This window comes from Dysidea avara, chromosome 3 (assembly GCF_963678975.1).
Source record: "Dysidea avara chromosome 3, odDysAvar1.4, whole genome shotgun sequence".
NCBI classification, from domain to species: domain Eukaryota; kingdom Metazoa; phylum Porifera; class Demospongiae; order Dictyoceratida; family Dysideidae; genus Dysidea; species Dysidea avara.
This window is the reverse complement of record NC_089274.1, coordinates 4,188,941-4,208,811: the sequence shown is the minus strand read 5'-3', so window position 1 is coordinate 4,208,811 and position 19,871 is coordinate 4,188,941. Positions and strand designations below refer to the sequence as shown.

General features: G+C 38.7%; 1 protein-coding gene across 1 annotated transcript; it reads left to right on the top strand.

Annotated features, from left to right (window-relative positions):
* Nucleotides 1–2,396: 2,396 nt before the first annotated feature.
* On the top strand, nucleotides 2,397–15,162 carry LOC136248966 (protein NLRC3-like). The gene is made up of 3 exons (XM_066040840.1): nucleotides 2,397–2,597; nucleotides 12,237–12,500; nucleotides 12,546–15,162. The coding sequence occupies exons 1-3, from the start codon at nucleotides 2,540–2,542 to the stop codon at nucleotides 14,924–14,926; spliced, it is 2,703 nt and encodes a 900-aa protein (XP_065896912.1). The 5' UTR covers nucleotides 2,397–2,539; the 3' UTR covers nucleotides 14,927–15,162.
* Nucleotides 15,163–19,871: the final 4,709 nt, after the last annotated feature.

The following is a 19,871-nucleotide window of genomic DNA, read 5'->3' as shown; positions in this document are numbered from 1 at the left end:
AAACTTTATGTACGAAAACCTTCTTAACATTCGACTTAGAACAACAATCAACGGCGAAGAAGACCTTTAGACCACTACTAAGCTAGTTTTTCAGGCGTATACTTTCAGAGATGCCAACCTCTGAACAATTTTAGGAGTGAGACCTCAAACACTACCAGCAGTGTGGACCAGATTCAAGTGCAGCTCCAGGATTTTTGGCAGTGAAGACCAAAAAAAAATAAAAAAGTCGCATGTTCTAATAGTCTGGCGCCGCCCGCCCCTTCGCATAAAGTAAGGGTCTGGTGAAATACAAATACCTAATCATTTCAAAAGGAATTCAATTAGACAGCGCACGTAATGCTTGTTACGTCAGATGATTGCACTTCAATTCGAACAAAAGCATTGTGTTGCCAAGGCGATTTCTGTGTGAACGTCATTGGCATGCACTAATTGGCTAGCGCCGAATCTGGGCGCTAGAAATGATTTAGTATCTGTATTTCACCAGACCCTTACTTTATGCGAAGGGGCGGGCGGCGCCAGACTAATGTTCTAAGTACAAAAATAAGCACAGGTCTGCCCAATTTTAAGCACAGGGCTAATTACGAAGCAGATCAGGCGTGAGAAATGCGTGAGAACTAAGCTGAAAGAGTGAGAAACAAAGGGTTAGGCGTGAGAGCGTGAGATTACTAGCCAAAGAGTGAGACTCACGCCTAATGCGTGAGAGTTGGCATGTCTGTACTTTATTAATGCGCACTTCCTGGGCCAAGAAGTTGGACTGATGTCACCAGACGACCTTCGCGTGATCAAGCGCGTGGGCGGCTGGGGACGAGACTAAAGACAATATACAGACAAGGGGCACCTGTATACCTACAAATTAATTGCTAAGGTCACGAGATGTGTTCAAGTGTGTTCTAGAATGAAACATATGAAAGATAAGCAGAAGTAGCAAATTGTGGCTTCTAGCATTTATGGTATCAGCATTACATTAGTGCATGGTCTTAGTACCAATGGCATCATCTTATACGGTACCAGAAAATACGTTATCCATATTAACAGTACCTTTTTGTGATTGGCTTTATTTGATTTCGTTTCATTAATGTGGTAAATAACTACAGGTATAGACCACATTAAAAATCCTTAATGTTAGAGATAATGTGATATTAGACAAGGCTATTGGTGAGGCTTTGAAAGGTAATAAATCACTCAAAGAACATCATGAGTCACATCTGTATAACAACATAAGCAAAGAAATTAGCAGAAATGCTGGACTGCTTTTTGACATACTGACGGTCAACAAGGAGTGTGTTCTAGTAATAAGCAGCATAGCCAACAGCACTTCAAAGATGTAGAACTAAACTCTATAATGAAGTCTGAAATCAATCATTGAAAGTATAATATACTTTTCAAGCATGCCAGCTTGGAGATTTATACCACAGACCATGAAGACAAGGAAATGTGCGGAGTGATCAGTAGACTGAGAGATGTGAATGTCTCTGCATGTACTGCAGCTGAGAGTATATTGCAAACATGCACCAACACACTACACAGTAAGCATTACAAAATTGCTCATATTGGGCAGTAACAATATTAATGTAGTCATTTAAGTGGGAAGGGAGGTTGTTCCACCTGAATTGATGCCTGATATCGGAAGAAGTTAAACCTTGTGAAATGTGGTTAAACTTCATTGGATTGGCAAAGTGCTGCTTGACTTGTGTAAAGTACTTCTGGTAGTTATTACCGAAGTTAATTAATTGATGGTTCCAAGGGAATACCATGACTAAGTAGTACAGCATTGGTGGAGGGGTCTTGGTGGGGTAACAGATCCTTTTCTTGTTTTGTCCGCATTAATTGGGTTGCAAAGAAAAGTAATGACAAAAGGAAGAAAAGGATCTGGCTTTGAGAGACTACATTATACTGAGCTGCAAGCAATAAACTACCTCAGACTCTAATAAAACAATCACAAACAGTTCAGGAGATTACAGTGGCTACCTATAGAAATTACCCATACCAATGTTTCACTATACGTCAACATATCAACATGCTTATGCAAGTCATGAATAGTACTCGTGGTGGTAGACTCGGTATGTATTTTAATGTACAGACTCATACATATAATGATATTATAATCACAAGTTATAATGATAATCTATTGGTGTTCTAAATCTGTTGTACTGTCAAATTCTGATCATTCAATTAGAGTGTTCACTAGTGCAGTATGATGAACGTGGGAGAGTGCAGTACACATTGAAAGGATATGCAGTCCAGAGTCCAACCCATTTCAGTCCAGGTGAGACAGGTATGCGTGACCAAGTCTCGTGCCATGCATGCAGCTAGCCAGACCACTACTTTTCTTTGCCAGTGTGTGGTTTTCCCGCCCACACACAAAGAAAAAAGCGAGACTAGAGCCAGCCGGGCCTGCGCTATAGCGTTGGACATATTTGTGGGTTTCAGCAGAGACGTGCATTACTTACGTGCCTGCGTTCTCCTCGGCCTTCTCAGGTACACGTCACTCTTATTAACCTGTAGGCATATCAGGTTCAGTGATCCAGAGGCGATCTTAATGGCTAAACGTTCAAGCTTGAAGTTATCGTTTGATGATTTTAAGAGACAATGTGATGGTGAGTAGCTACTAGCTAGTGCGTGGCAAACTATTAACTTAAACTATGTCATGGTTGTGATTATGGTAAAATACAAGGTAAAGACAGAGCCAAGTTTTTGTCCCGGGCTAGATGTAATGCACTTACCTGCCACCTTCACAAGGGGGTGACACACACACACAGGTACTCCTCACTGTAGGTAGATCTACGACCACGGTAGTCAAAAGTCAAGGCCATTGTATCAGATTCGTACCAAGTAGGATAAAAATTTCCAACCCACAATCAAAAAGTACTGAAATATCATCGCTAAGTCACCGGTCAAAGAGGCTCACAGGTCAAGGCAAAATTCGGTAAATCAAGACTTTGACCATGGTCACAGATCCACCTATAGCGTATACTTGCGTGACACCCCTCTGCCCCAGCACAAAAGCAAGCGTGCTGGACATGTGAACAAAGAGGGATAACTAATAGCAGGGGCATAGCCAGGATTTTCTTTGAATTTGAAGTGGAATGTCATTAGGGGAATGCCTGGGGTGCTTCCCCCTAGACCACATTTGAACAAAAATGACGTATACACAAAATGTGCCCTTGGCAGGGGTGTAGCCAGGATTATCTGGAAGGGGGTTCGGATTTTGAAGATGTCTTGGGGGAATACCTGGGTTTTTCATGTTTGAACGAAAATGATGCATACACAAATTGTGCCCTTAGGCAATAGTGTGTTTGTGCATCTAACTAGCTAAAACCTACACACTGCTGTTTATGCAGTTCATAGATACTATAAAACTACTGTATTTCTAATTAATCTTTACTTCCAGATAACATACTGGTGCCAATGTTCACTTCCTGATACACCGGGCCCTCCGCACTTGATTTTGCAGAACTTTAATCCGAAGATAAGCATTATTGTTCTTGGTCGTCCTGCATGTCCTTTTGATGGCCACTAACTTCAGAGTTGACTAGTATTTCGAGGCATCACCTGAAATTAACATACTGACGGCCAACTTTCATTTCCAGGCACACCGAAGCTCTCCACACTTGAATCCGTGGCTTCAAAAATCAACATTTTTCTTGGTCCTGCTGTTGATGGTCAGTAACTTCAGGCTTGACTTGTACTCCAATATATTCGAGAGACATCACATGCACAACATGTGACAAACAAACATGTGTTTATCATGTAAATATACATCAACTATTCACACTGAGTTAGTGCATACCTGACACATTGGTAACACGATCTCTCATATTGTATTACAATGGTACTGCTGCCCTTATAACACACGACAGTCCTCCCGCCTTTTCCATTTTATACGTCGCCATCACGTGCGAGGTCGATTACATGATGCATTATCTGATGAATACAGGATTTGCCCATTAAGACTAGCGTAGAGCCGTGCCTGCATGCAAGTAGCTACTGGAGGGCTCCAAGACTGTGAGTTTGGTGTGATTTTTTCATTTTAAAAATTTCTATCTCTGAAAAGGGGGGTTTGTCCGAACCACCCTGCCTATGCCCTTGCTTAGGCAGTAACATTAATCAGCAGCCAAGAATAATGTATACCTGAAAGAAAGTATTTCCAACTAAGGGACTCCAGTGTGGAGGGCATCCGTGTGCTAGGAAGTTGAAGTTGGCTGTCAGTATGTTGAGAAGATTAGTTAGCATTACAATAGGTTTATAGTTCTATAAGCTGCATAAACAACATTGTAGGTTTTAGCTAGTTTGATGCACAAACAGCACCTTTGATGGTCAGCAACTTCAGACTTGGCTTGTACTCCGATATATTCGAGACATCACGTGCCCGCAACATGTGACAAATAAACAAACCATTCATCAGGTAAATATACATCAAAGTTTGTGCTAACCTGACACATGTATAACACGACCACTCAAGTTCATTGCAGCTGCTGCCTTGTAATATGTCTCAACCAACCAACAGTCCATCACATGCACAATTGATCACGTGATGCAATAAATCTCGATGATTTGCAATAGTTCAGCATTAATGCAATGCGACCCTCAATAGTAGTACAGAGGAGCACCAATGTGACTGGAGAGGACCAGGGCTGTAAGATTTTGATGTAATGTTTAATTTTTTTTAAATTCTGTCTCTGAAAGGGGGTTCATGCGAACTCCCCTCCCCCCCTACCTATGCCCTTGAATAGTCCCTAGGACCACTAGTGAGTCCCAGGTAAGCATCGATGACCAAAAAGAGATGGAATGATTTCCTTGGGTACATCAACCAGGGTAGGGAGTGAGGCTTTGACTTTGACCCTGCTTAGAGTTTACGTATTACCAAGGATTGTTCTTCACTTAGTGTGCCTTCAGTGCTTATAAGTTCCTGGCAATCTTCATCTCAAATTTAGATCTTAAGTCTCGAGTAAGGCTTATAAGAGAATTCTTGTTTGAGTAAACCTAAGATGATCTACCAGTTCTACGTACAGGACCTTTTCCATAGTGTTTCCTTCTTATAGTTAAGATCCAGTACTTAATGATTATTATTGTATAGTAATAATTATTTTCTACATTCAGATTTATGGTACCTCGGGATAGAGCATTCTATAGCAGACTTAAGATGTTGTATATAATTCCCCCAAGTCCCAAGACTGACATGTAAATATTGTATTTTCTGTTGTCCAGGCAGTTTCAGTAAGGAGGGATTTAAGCTTCATATAATCCCCTTTGCTGAAATTATAAGATGATATATCACTGGACTGGTTGATAGTTATTGGAGAACATGAGGGAGAAATATTCAAATGCAAATGTTCGGTATAATGTATTTCATGGACTGGATTTGCGGACTGGACTCGTGGACTGAGATGGAACTGCCTGCCTGTCTGTCTGTCTGCCTGCCTGCCTGTCTGTCTGTCTGTCTGCCTGCCTGCCTGCCTGCCTGCCTGCCTGCCTGCCTGCCTGCCTGCCTGCCTGCCTGCCTGCCTGCCTGCCTGCCTGCCTGCCTGCCTGCCTGCCTGCCTGCCTGCCTGCCTGCCTGCCTGCCTGCCTGCCTGCCTGCCTGCCTGCCTGCCTGCCTGCCTGCCTGACACCTTCAGTCAAGCGTAGCAAGAAAATGGCTGCAGCTACAGCCTTAATTCTTTCGCAGAAACGTTTCTAGTTCACTTAAGAAAAAACCTTTGGTATATTGATAAGCATACAATGCTTGCACTATTGTCTTACCTTTTATCCTTCCTTACCATGGCGATCAGTCAAGGTTCTACTGCTGAGTGTTAATAGACTACAGTACGGCTTCCATACCAGTGTATATTTCATCAAACCATTCGAATACATGTGGTCGCCGGTTGTACCAAAAACACACACGTACGTGACTCGCTGTTGATATCGATCAGAGGGAGCAACTCGAGGCTCACAGCGAACTATATAGCAATGTGTAAGTCAATAAATATAGTTTATTTTGTGACAATTTTAAACCGAGTTGGGTCATCCAGGTCCTGCTTTACAGATTATTTGTGTCTGACCCCACATGCTAAGTTAAATGTGGATGTGTTACTACACGTCATAGCGTAGCTCTGCTTCTTTGGTGAGCCACACCCACTTACGTAAATTACTGTCTGTAATATATGCATAGATTATCTATGATATATGGTAGCCACGTCCATTCATCAGTGTGTAGGTATGCACAGATCCACGCCCACTTACGTAAATTACTCCACGCCCATTCATCAGTCTGTAGGCATGCACGAATCCACACGTCCATTATTGTCTGCAGGCTTATGTAGAGCCACGCCCACTGATCTGTTGTTATTATATGGGTCATAATCGTGCTGTGATTAACTCAGCAGATATTTAATGGTCATGAGCTTGCAAAAAAATTTCACAAACAAGTATAAGAAAAAAGCAGCACAGTAGGGATATTCACTTCTTATTGTTTTACAGTATTTGGACATTACATACTACTCTGATCCAGTACTTTTTATTGCAGCATTATACACTGTCCCTAATCTAATTTAAAATTCCAAATTTTTTCTTATACTTGTTATGTATTAAGGCTGGCCTGGAAATAAATAAAATTCAGCAAGTGGTTAGTGTGGCTCGAAGATTAGTTGAGTATTTCAAAAAGTGTGAACTTGCTAATACTGCTTTGCAGAAGCATCAGCAACAAATGTCACCAGACCAAGATGCACTACATATAATTCAAGATGTGAAGACAAAATGTCTATTACATGATTGATCATTTGTTTGTTGAAGTTACAATTGCAAGTCCGTGAGTCCAGTCTGCGAAATACATTGCACCCAAACAAATAGTGATTTTTGCTATTTGAATATCCTTTAATCAAAACTACCAAATATTTGAATATTCTATTTTTATGCATACCAATTAACTCTATGTTGCAGATTCACCAGAATCTAACCACTTACATAAGAATATTTTAGTTTTTTTTGTAATCATTTTGAGCACACATACATGGTAAGTCAAATGTGACTAAAACTGCTTGATGCATAAGTACATGTAACTACTGTCACTGTGCTGAAACTTATATTAAACCCCAGTGCGTGGGAGTATCAAAGCGCCGCGCTGGGTTATAACTACCATACAGCTAGACAGAGCGGCGCTGCTACTGTACGATATATTAGTTATCACCCAGTGATAACTAACTTATCACCCTGTTGCGGAGCCACTCAGTCTCTTTCGTGACATCATAATAACCGCGAATGGCATTGTTTACCGATGGAACAAAGAGCCAAATAAGGAAATATTGATACAAAACACACCAATACAGCACTTAAAACTACCTAAATCTTACAAGAAAACTGTTAATCCTTTACACAATAACACTACAAGTTACCAATACGATAGTTTAACAAATTTCAAGAATAGTACGTGACGATTTTCGCTCCAGCAATCACTCCCAACGGTCACTATGGTGAAGAACTAACTTCCTCTAGCTTCATCGCTCTATCTTGGACTATGGTAGCCACTTGTTGGTCTTTATTTTTCTCTTGCACACCATGCGATACCACTATACCAATTTCTGACGAAGGCGAATCGTACCTGGAACCACTGCTTCATAACACCGCCCTTCGCTACAGTTTTGTAGGCAGTATGTAAGGTCTCTCTTGTGGCTACGAAGTAGAATCTCCACACAATTCGGACGAAATCTTGAGCACAGTGACAGGAACTCAAACCGGAACTTAATTTATTATCCGTAAACTTCTGCGCACTCCCGCGCACTGGGATATAAAACAGTTATATCCCGTATACTCGGATGATATCATTGTTATTACACTCGTCCTCGGCTCCGCCTCGGACTCGTGTAATAACAATGATATCACCCTCGTACCGGGATATAACTATAACTTATCTAATCTGTGTATGTTTTATAATAATTTGTAATTATTTTTGTTTAAAAACACCGGCATGTTCTGGGTTTAAACTTGATCGCAATCGGTTAGCTATAATTCTAGCACAGGAAAAGATGTGCTCCAATGGAGTTGAAATAGTAATACTTTTGAACATAGGCGGTGAAAAGGGGGGTGGGGGCTAGGGGGCTGAAGCCCCCCCTCGGTCTGCTGGGGGGGGCCTAGCCCCCCTCAGAATGATATCACACCGAAATTATCCTTCGTGGAGTGGGGCTGAAAACCGTGGTAAAGATCGAGATACTCTAATAGAGCTAGCAGTCATTCTAATAAATCAGTGAGTGTGTAGCGAGCTATGTAAGGATTTTTATGCAGTTTATCAGCCATAAATGCGTACTGAGCTGATGAGGTGGAAAACTATTGTCAGTTGGTTGTGACCTTTTTTTTTCTTTTTTGTTCTCACTTTACCAAACCAGAGATGTGTCTGGGTCAACCCAGCCCCCCCCTCATATCAACTACTTCCTCTGCCCCTGCTTTTGAACTAAAGGTATGAGTAAACTGTAACGTGAAGTACTAACTTTCCACCATTGTAGAGAAGATTCATGGGAAGGAATGTTATCTGATAAATAAGCCCTAACTATTTCAGAGATATGATCACCACTTCGACTATTTTCAGCAGAATCATCTTCCACCAAGTAAAATATCTAGGGCAGACAAGTGATGTGATTCAGAACTGACTGAGCTGGAAACAGCTTTTAAATATTAATCCAGGCCTTATCGATCTCTTGCAACACTGGAGACACCACTATCAAGCTACAACTGCTGGTACTGCTCTTCCTTACAAGTGATGACACTAGCACGTGCACTAATTAATCAGAGTACACTTACAATACACGTGTACTAGCAGTGATAAAGCGTGATAGAGGCTATTGTTGTAGCATAGATGTTTTCCTTTGTTGCTTTAGCACTAATGTTAGGGCTGTAGAGATGAACCAATAATTATTCTTAGCACTATGAGGTAGCACTGGGCGAGGTGATGGGTCTATGCAAATAAACTGGCTCATCATTACAGCTGTAACACTAGCGCTAAGTACTGAAGCAACAAAGAAAAACATCTACGCTACAACAAAGCCTCTATCACGCTTTATCACTGCTAGTATATGTGTATCGTAAGCAAGAATCGTAAGTGTATTCTAATTAATTAGTGCACTCGCTAGTCATCAAGAGCAGTACCAGCAGGTTATAGCTCAATAGTGGTGTCTCCAGTGTTGTAAAAGATCAATGATGCCTGGATAATTGTTTAAAAGCTGTTTCCAGCTCAGTCCGTGAGTCCAGTTCATGAAATACATTACACCATAGCTAGGGTCCGCAACGCGAAATATTGATATCCTCCAATCAACTACCTAACTATTGTCATGTGTTAGGCTAAGTGTAACTTAAATAACACCAGCATGGCACCCAAGTTTGTCACTTTCTTCTGGTAGAAAACGATACAAATGTCTTAAAATCACGTGATTTTTCGTTGCCGCAGTTTGTAGGGTTCTTCGTATGCCATGATATTCACTCTCAACATTGTTCAAGTAGTCTATCATCAACCCAAAGTATTGGTGGTTTGATTTTGTTGGTCAGTTTCTGGTGGCAGCATGATCTGTGCAGCTTTCTGGCGACAGACAAAATGTTTCTTCCTCTGGAGCACAGGACAAGCAGAGCAGCAACTGCACCATGGGTCAGCAATGACCAGTACTAGATAAAGTACCTGCATGTGGGGTATGGTTATAATTGAAGCTTGTTAGCCATCTGGCCGAGCCATCTATATGCTGGAATTAGGCCAAAATGACACGATTTTTGCTAACAAATACCAGAATGGTTGATACATCAGTGAGACAGTCTCCAACAGCAAGGATACGAAGCTTATAAACACCTAACAATATGGCTATCTCGCCCAGTAAACGCATAGAGCAATCCAATGCATGAAATAGGCACTCACATGATCGATATTCAAATCTCAGAAAACACAACCATAATCTATTCCAATGACCTTAAAATCACTTGGAATCAAGTGACAATCAGTTTGTGTGCATTAGGTTCAGCATCTCGATTAGCCCAGCAGTCTAAGACTCTCCCTATGATGCCATCACACACCTGCACTGGCCCAGACCATGCCTGAGTGAACAATTAACACAAATATTTACAAAAGGAGCACACTGCATGGTTCCTATTCAGAATGAAAGTGATTTCATGGGTATTTCCGCGATTTGAATTTTGATCACATGAGGGCCTATTTCATGCATTGGATTGCTCTATGCGTTTACTGGGCGAGATAGTCGTATTGTTAGGTGTTAATAAGCTTCGTATCCTTGCTGTTGGAGACTGTCTCACTGATGTATCAACCATTCTGGTATTTGTTTGCAAAAATTGCATCATTTTGGCCTAATTCCAGCATATAAGATGGCTCAGCCAGATGGCTAACAAGCTTCATTTATAACCATACTCCGCATGCAGGTACTTTACCTAGTACTGGTCATTGCTGACCCACAGCGCAGTTGCTGCTCTGCTTGTCCTGTGCTCCAGAGGAAGAAACATTTTGTCTGTCGCCAGAAGATCATGCTGCCACCAGAAACTGACCAATAAAATCAAACCACCAATACTTTGAGTTGATGATAGACTACTTGAACAATGTTGAGAGTGAGTATCGTGGCATATGAAGAACCCTACAAACTGTCACAACGAAAAATCACGTGATTTTAAGACATTTGTATCGTTTTCTACCAGAAGAAAGTGACAAACTTGGGTGCCACGCTGGTGTTATTTAAGTTACACTTAGCCTAACACATAACAATAGTTAGGTAGTTGATTGGAAGATATCGATTTTTCACGTTGCGGACCCTACCATAGCAGACTATGCCACAAAAGGTTCCATACCAGTCTTAACTGCATGTGTCTTACAGTATCTTGAGGTTGCTGACAAGGTATTAATGTTTTATCTCCAATTGAACCAAAATGTTTCTAAGATTTTGCCCTGGTATGATAATCCCACTTGTTTGAGCATTAAGCAAGACACTGGAAAGACATTGGTGCATGCAGGATGTGCATGGAATGATTGTATACCAAAATAATGTATATACATGCACAGATTTATCAAGTTACAATACATAAAGTTTGATGAATAAAAACAATTTGCAGCTCAATAATTAAATTGTTAATAATTTTTAGTTAATTGGGAGGTCTCTCTCTCTTATACATCAAACTGTGTGCTTGTAAACATTATGAGCTTTCAACCCAAGGGGTAATTGAGTAGTTTTTCTTCTAGTGCAGGTTGTGGCGTACTGCTTTGGTTGCTGACCAGCACCAGAAAAAAAAATCACACTAGTACAGGTAGTTGTAGATATCTTTTAGTAAGCCTCTAAAGCACTCGGTGTTGGTGTTGATGAATTTTCCACCATCATGATTGTCATCAGTGTTTTGGTTTGAATATTCACATCCTCTCACACTAATGACATGGAATTGAATACAAATGTCGGAACAGTATAGTGTTATCAGCCAACCGGTACCATAGTTTGTTTTTTTGTTATAGCATACAGCTATACATGTATGACTGTTCTATTAGGGTGACTGCTGTATTAGAGGCCTTTCACCTACAGGGGGTGTCTCTATTTCATATTTTCACTGTGTTAACTTTAAATACAACTATAGACTAATAGTAAGGGGGTATAGTCATCATGATCATGTAAATAGATTATTAATAGGAATGTTAGATGGCAATTAATCAGTTAACTTGACCCAATCGTGAATTACATGTGTCTACCAAGCATAAATGCTTTAAATGATTTTGTGGCATCTAAATATGCTGCTCAAGGAAAGTGTTGATATGGTAAATTAACGCCTTGATATGGTTTCACTGCATGAAGAAGAGGATGAACAGCCTGATTGAAGAGAAAAGGAAAGACAAGGCACAGAGGGAACACACTTGTCAGCACATGCCGCTGGTGAGTTTGTTATTGTGGTGTAAAATGGTGGCCATGCGTGTCTCCAGCCTTGCAACTTTGGTCAGGCAGGCTGGCAAGCAGGCGAAAAATCAAGGTTTGGTAATTTAAAAAAAATTTACATCTGGCCACCTATATGTGTTTTCTGTTAATGCTGTATTTGATGTTAGATGGACTAATATTATTCCCTAAAGGAGATTTTCGTTGCATAAGATGTCTCTATGGAGATTTTTAAAGACAGAGTTTTAGATAGTGTGTGTTGTTTTTGTGGGTTCCCTACTTACACAGTATACTACTGTACTGTTATTGCAGTCTGTATACTATAGTATTTAGTATGCTTGTTTACCCTTATATTTGCACATGATATTATAGGAGAGAGCAGGCCAAAGCTGAAGGATTTATACAAGCATGTTACTCCAATATATGCAGCTTATTGGAAGGATATCGGATTGTATTTAGATATGGAAGTAGAGCAGCTTCAGATCATACAGGCTGATTACCCAAATGATTCCAGTAAGAGCTGTAAAGTGTTGTGGGAAAAATGGCTAGAATGCGACTCTGATGCTACCTGGGAAAAACTCTTTAGTGCCATTGATTATGTTGACTTACCATCATCAGCTTCAGCCTCCATACAAGGTAATACATACCTGTTGAAAGTGTTGTGATTTTTGCTTTACTCAGGACATCAAAGTGTGTTTGACTCCTTTGTTGAGTATTTGCGAGACAGATATAACGTGACAAGATATATTCCAGAAGAACAGGAATGGCCACCCAACCATTCTAAATGTCATGTTAATCTTGCAATGATGCATCATGAAGGGTTAGGAATTCAGGAGGATATCATGCTTACTGAGCAACGCCAAAAAGCTGGACCCGTTGCTATAGACAAGATAACAAAAGCTGCTCTAGTTACCAAAAATATTGCAGACATTTTTATAACAGATCCACAACATCGATCTGACGTGAAGTTTCCACAAACTGTCCTTATTGAGGGAGCACCTGGCATAGGAAAAACAATTCTCCTTAAAGAAATAGCATATTATTGGGCTAATGGGACCCTATTGAAAGAAGCTAAGATTCTATTTCTTGTGTATCTTAGAGATATTAATTTTCAGTCTGTTGGCACAATCAAAGAATTAGTTGAATACTTTTACTACTTAGAAGATGATGAGGTTATTGCTGTTAGAAAGTGCCTGAAACAACTAAATGGTGAAGGAGTAGTTTTTCTTATTGATGGTTTAGATGAGTATCCAGATGCATTACAAAATTGCTTTTTAACTGATTTGGTTTATCACAGGATATTGTCTAAATCTGTCATCGTGGTAACATCTCGACCAATAGCCTCACTTGCTTTACATGACAAAGCTGACCGACGAGTTGAGGTCCTTGGTTTTGGCAGTGCTGACTGTGACAAGTACATCACAGAATCTCTGAAATCATCCCCTGAGAAAAGATCAGCATTTGACAAGTACTTCAAGCAGAATCCTCTGTTAAATGCCCTAATCTTTATTCCTTTTCATTTGTCAGTCATTCTGTTTTTATTTAAGCAAGGTTACATGCCCAAAACACTAACTGAATTAAATAAACTTTTTGTCCTTCACACAGTATACCGACATTTACAGAAGTATGGAAATTCTACCTCTAAAAATTTATCAAGTCCCATTCAAGAAATAGATGAGTTGCCCGAGCCCATCTGCAAAATAGTTGATAAATTAGCCGAATTAGCTGTTATTGGTTTGTACAAAGATAGAATTATATTTACCCTAGATGATGTAAAACAAATCTGTCCAGAAATTAATATCATTCCAGGAGCTGTTAATGGGTTTGGATTAATACAAGCTGTCCAGTATTACCCTAAAGGTAAAGTTGGAAAATCTATTTCATTCAGCTTTCTGCACCTAACCATGCAGGAATTTATGGCAGCAAAGTTCATTTCTCAATGTAGCACCACCATCCAAAAGGACTTACTGTTTAGTTTAGTGAAACAACAGTCTGGACAAGTAAAAGAATCAATTGCTAAAATGTGGCAAATGTATTTTGGAATTGTGGGGGTTGATTCCCCTGCCTGGAGCCAATTTACAGTTGAACACAAATTTTCGCTGGCTGATTATAAGTTTTTTGGAACTGAATTTCTCTTTTATTTCCAATGTCTTGTGGAAGGAGCAAGCAAAGAAGTATGTGATGCTATTTCTCCATTTGAAAGAGACGATAGAATATATTTGCCTTTGATAGGAGGATGTCCTTTTATGCCTGTGGTTAATGTTATGTCGCCTTATTATATTGGTTTGTTGTGTTCGTTCATATCTGTATCTAATAAGGAATGGATAGACTATGATTTTGATTTTAGTTGCATGGCTGACGATTCATTTGCAGTTTTAGCAAACTTTTTGCTAGCGAGTACTGATAAACTAAACTGTATGGAATCACTTGATCTTACCTCCAGTGGCTTAACATCTAATTCAGCTATTGCCATTGGCAACATCATTCAAGAAGGTAAACTAGTTTGGTTGATATTAAAAAACAACAGCCTTGGTGAAAGTGGTATCAATGCTATATCAGCAGCTCTTCAAATAAATTCAACACTTAGAGTGCTGGACCTATCTGGAAATGATATTGGACCTGATGGAGCTCAAGCTTTGGCAACTGCTTTACAGTGTAATTGCATGTTAGAAAGTCTTCTAATTGGAAATAATAAAATGTTAGATATTGGTTGTATAGCAATTGGTGAAGCTTTGTTGACCAACAGAATGCTTCAGCTTCTTGACGTATCAGAAAATTACATAACTGCACTTCCAGGGAGAATATTTGCAGCAGTATTTGTGCGTAATAGTGCTTTTCAAATGCTGAAGATCAACAAGGAGTGTGTTCCTGTGATAAAGCAGTATAGCAAACTGTCTTTTTTTCATGCCCGTTTCTGGTGTTATAGAGAGACAAATGTTATTGATCTAGATTCACCCAGGTGTTGGTTTTTTAGACGACCATTTAAACGTTATGATGATCCTGGTGAGATATTATCAATGGTACCACTAATGCCAGTGTTATTTCCTGAACTATTTACTTAAATGTGCCATTATAAGATTTATTGATACAAAATGTAGCTACTTAGCAGTTATAAAGATATCACATTCACTTTATAAAGTTGCAGCAAAGAGAGAATAGCAATGACTCAAGCCTAGTGCTATAGTTACTCATATCCTAAGCATGGGTATATTGCCACAGGAATTAGAGTCAAAATGAAGCAATTAAACAATCAAGAACATGTAGTAATTAGTTTGTATTCAGTCAGTAAATAAGATGTGATTCATGGCCAGCAACAAAGACTTTTACTACCCATGCAGGCTAATTGTGGGTGGTCAGTGGGCTAGCTAGTTGTACAACTTTAGATGTCAGACTGGAATGGTATGCAAGCTGCACCATGCAGTCCGCAGAATATTATAAGCCATAAAGTCAAATTAAAGTTGGAATTTTTATGTGCATTATGCGACATACATGTGTGCATTTATTATATACAGTCTATCATTTAAATTAAAGTATCATAATCTTGTGGTGGTTATTTTTCTCTTCTGTAGTCCATCAACAATCAAAATTGCAATACATTCCAGTTTAGTCAAAGCTATAATTACAGTGTACCATGAATAACTCAGTATACAGAAGCCCCCCCCCCCCCAAATAAAAAAAAAAAATCTACACACAAGATTCAATTGCAAGATACTCTAATAGTCAAAACTCAAATACTTTAATAGAACAGTTACTGTACATTCCAATTCTCCACTAAATATGAAAACGTGCAGCACCAACTCATGTGGTAGCCATTTTCCTGAGGGACTCAGAGGGAGCATACACTCAACTATACATGGAGCACTGCATTCTATGCTTTGCATGAGCAAAGGTACACTAACCTCCTCTCCACTGACACACGCTCCAACTTTATTATAATATGAAACTTTAACTATAGCACAAATTAAGTACTTCAAAACACTAATTATGTAATTCAGCCATGACCACCTGATATGTCTTATTTTCATCTAAATTACTCACATATTTACCAGCTAAGTTTCTGACTACAGTCAGTTGATGTCATCTCCAGCCTGGTACAAGAGTATGTTACCAAAGAAATACAAGTGCTCCATTAAAGGGCAACTAACAATGTTATAAACTTAGGCTGTCCACAACATGGTAAATATCCATCTAGACAATTAAGTTTTTTTTATTATTTGTCCAGCAGTCACCCATCATAACTCTATTATCAAACACACTGTAACTAGGGTTGGAGGGAATCAAATAGCTACCTATCCTGCCATGAGCTAGGGTTGGAACCCATCCCACCAAAAATTGGACAATAATACTACTGAGTAGTGTTGCCGTGTTTTAGTAAGGCATTTGACTTTTAGTTTTAGTTATAGCTGTAGATAGTTAAAGTTTTAGTTTTAGTTACCATCATTAATATATTTTAGTTATAGTTTTAGTTTAAGATGTTAGATTTTTATAGTTTTAGTTAAAGTTTTAGTTGCCATCTTCAATACATTTTAGTTATAGTTTTAGATCTTAGATTTCAAGAGTTTTAGTTTCAGTTATCCATACGGTACCATTCAAAACAAATACCATAGTACTAAATATGATCATTTGGTCTTTTCTGGCCAAAAATATCACTGCTGCACTTATACCCATTGGATTTAGATGCAAATATGTAAGTCAGTTTATATGTTAGTTGCACTGATGTATTTAAATGGAGTTTAAACAATGTTACTGTTGGGAGGTATGCAATAACGTTACTTACTGACAGCTTGTATTTGATGACCAGGTAGATACAATAAGGTAAATCATTTGGGTTCCACAATGCAAAGTAGGTAGGAAACAATGAACATCATTATAATCAGGATAACTCCATTATGCGTCAAAAAAGAGTGCACAGATGGCCACATGGAAAGATCGAAAAATTTGTCCCCACCCAAAGCCCACCCCTAGATCTAGGAGACTACATTCAAAATATGTGTATTGTGAATATATAAGCAGTGCAATAATAATAAAACAAACAAAAGTTAATAAATAATAAATATAAAAATACATGTCAGGCTGGAGGAGGATACGCACCCACATGCGAGACTCATGGGGTTGAATTCCATGAGTTGCCTCCAACTCAAATGTTGTGATAGTGCAGGGTTTTGTTAGGATTGGTAGAATGATGTTAGAAATGTGGAATCCTGCACAACTTACTAAAACAACCACCATCGCTAGACAGTGGTGGACAAGTACCACATGGTAAATTGTTTGTGTTATTGTATTGAGTGATAATTATGAATAATTGATTATAATGAAAAGTCATTTTCGAGAAAATTTTCATTATCGCATTATCGTGATAACAGGATATTTCTGGATACTTCTGTAAACTACATGTGGCCAACCTGAAATGAGACAATGTTACAATTCCAGGTGTAATTCTTACTAATACTTTTAATTTTTTTGGCTCAAAATACTGGTTTCCAGATATAGCTATAAAGCAAGCACAACTGCATAATGAATGACACAGTGATAATTATTAGAGACATTTACAGTATTTAATTAGTACTTACATGTACAGTCAAGTATGAGGTGCATTATCGCAATAACAAAAATTTCATTATCGCACATCCTGTATTGAGTGCTAAAAATTACACACTTGCAAATTTAAAAACATAATAAGTTTGCTTGTTTGTTGTGGCAAAACATATACTAAATGTTTCTGAAAATACAAGATACACAGCGTGACAATTAATTAAGGTGTCAAGATGGACATGGTAAACGCAAGATCAACAGAATATACTAAGGTACTAAAATCAAAATGATCCGCTGTAGCAAGTGCCAAAACAATTGTAGCAAATACGAGGACCGATTTAGCAGTCAATACATGCCACCTTTCAATAATTTGATGCACAGTTACGTTCTTTCAACCCACTGTGTTTGGTTTATGCAATAATGAATGCAGCAGCTACTTGTAGTTACCTACTTGATTTTTTTTTTCAAAGGACAAGTACAATATTTTATTTATTTATTTATTTATTTATTTAAAGCTTTATGGTGTAAACACACCAAGGATCTGAAGGTAACAGGTACCAACAGCCACTGTCGACATTACACTACATACACTACATATTTACATGCATAGCTATACGTAAAGTTGAGATTACTTACTACTTAGTTATGTACATTATTATAAGTGTTTCAAGTTGAGGTGGTAGGTACTGGTGTTGCTGGGGTCATCACATAGGAAGAGCCACTAGATCTGTTGATTCTGCCAAATAGCTTACTATTGATGTAAATGTTGTTTCCTTTCAGTTTGACATATTTCTTGTTGGTTCCTTTCTGAGCTAATTCCCATCTAGTTCGTAAATACACTAAATACATGGGGAATGTTCCCGCATCAGATTTTTGAAAAAGCTGGATTTCAGGAACAAATATTGGGCTGCTACAAACTCACGTGTCACTATAATGTCTTTTATCAGTGAAAACCTGCAAGAAATGGGCAGAGTGCATAGTACGGATCGATATACTCTAATAGAACAGTCAGTATATCACAAAAAATACTCTAATTGAGCAGTCACTTCATTGTTGCTTTGTTGCTGAATTCCGCCTGCCCGCATCTAAAACTAAACTTCAGATGACCAGAAACATAAAAACAAATTGGAGTGGTCTTACATATATAGATGGAGAAGATGAACTATATAGCTGAATAACTCAATTGCGCAGATGTGACATATATTTTGGAATTGTGTAAGAGTTGATTCCCCTCAATTTGCAGTTAAATCAAATTTTCATTAGTTATAAATGAAATATGAAGATTTTTTGAATGAGTTTCTCTTTTATTTTCAACTAGCATTGGTACCTGCCCTATATGTGCAGGGACCACATTATAGTAACAACCAAGCATTAAACATCAGTGCCATTCGTGTCCTGTAGTATGCATGGTGATATCATTTTTAATACCAACATCTTGCAAAGTATACCAAAATCATGGGAAGCATGCAGGTACTCCTGAACCTGCAGAACTGCAGTAGCTACACTGTAGTAATGTGTACGCTTATAACACACAGGTGTGAACAATGTGGATGGTTCTAGTAGTACCTGTCCTATTATGCAGGCTATACATGTAGCATCATTTGATTAAAGATTGGCCACAAAGACGTTAATCTATTGGTACCTGCCCTACAATGCAGAAGTTGCCATATTGTGTATTATGCAATGGAAACCATGCATTAAAAGTCATATAACTATGTTGCATGTCACTTTAAAGAACATGAGGCCATCCTGCAAGTACACTGGGCATACAGATAATATTAAACAGTAGAGCTGTGTGTAGCTACATAAGCAAAGACAACAGTAATTATTGTACTGCTTGCATGCCTACTATGTCTACCACATGGCGCTTATGTGATATTAGTATATTACTTGTCATGTATGCCATATAATTATATGACATTTAACTTACTGACAACAAAAAGAAACATAATGTACATGCCTATGGTGCAGGCTGAGCTTTGTATGTTAACAATACAACCTCCTGTTCCCTTTACTACACTACAACCTATACCTATTGTCATCACCTCCAATCTCCATGATCCCTACATTTACAGCACTACTGAAAGCTACTACTGACTATTATCACCTATTGTCATCACCTTTGTACAGTAAAATTAGCTACTACACTATACTAATTAGTATCAGCCAATACAATGGAACCTGTTAATCAGGACACCTGAAAATGAGCATAATCTGGACACTTGGTAATGCTCCTAAAGTATCCTTTAGCATGTAACTGACCTGAAAATTCAGGAAACCTTGATAATCAGGACACTTTTGGTCGGTCCCTAATATACACAGGTTTGAGGTTTCACTGTAGAGTGAGAAAAATAGCATGTAAGAACACATAACAGAAAAACCTGTTACCAAAAAGGCTGCCAAAATAAAAATAAAATGTAGTAGAAAAAAAGGTTGTTGAAAAAAAGTTGTAGCTAACCAAAAGGTTTGGAAAAA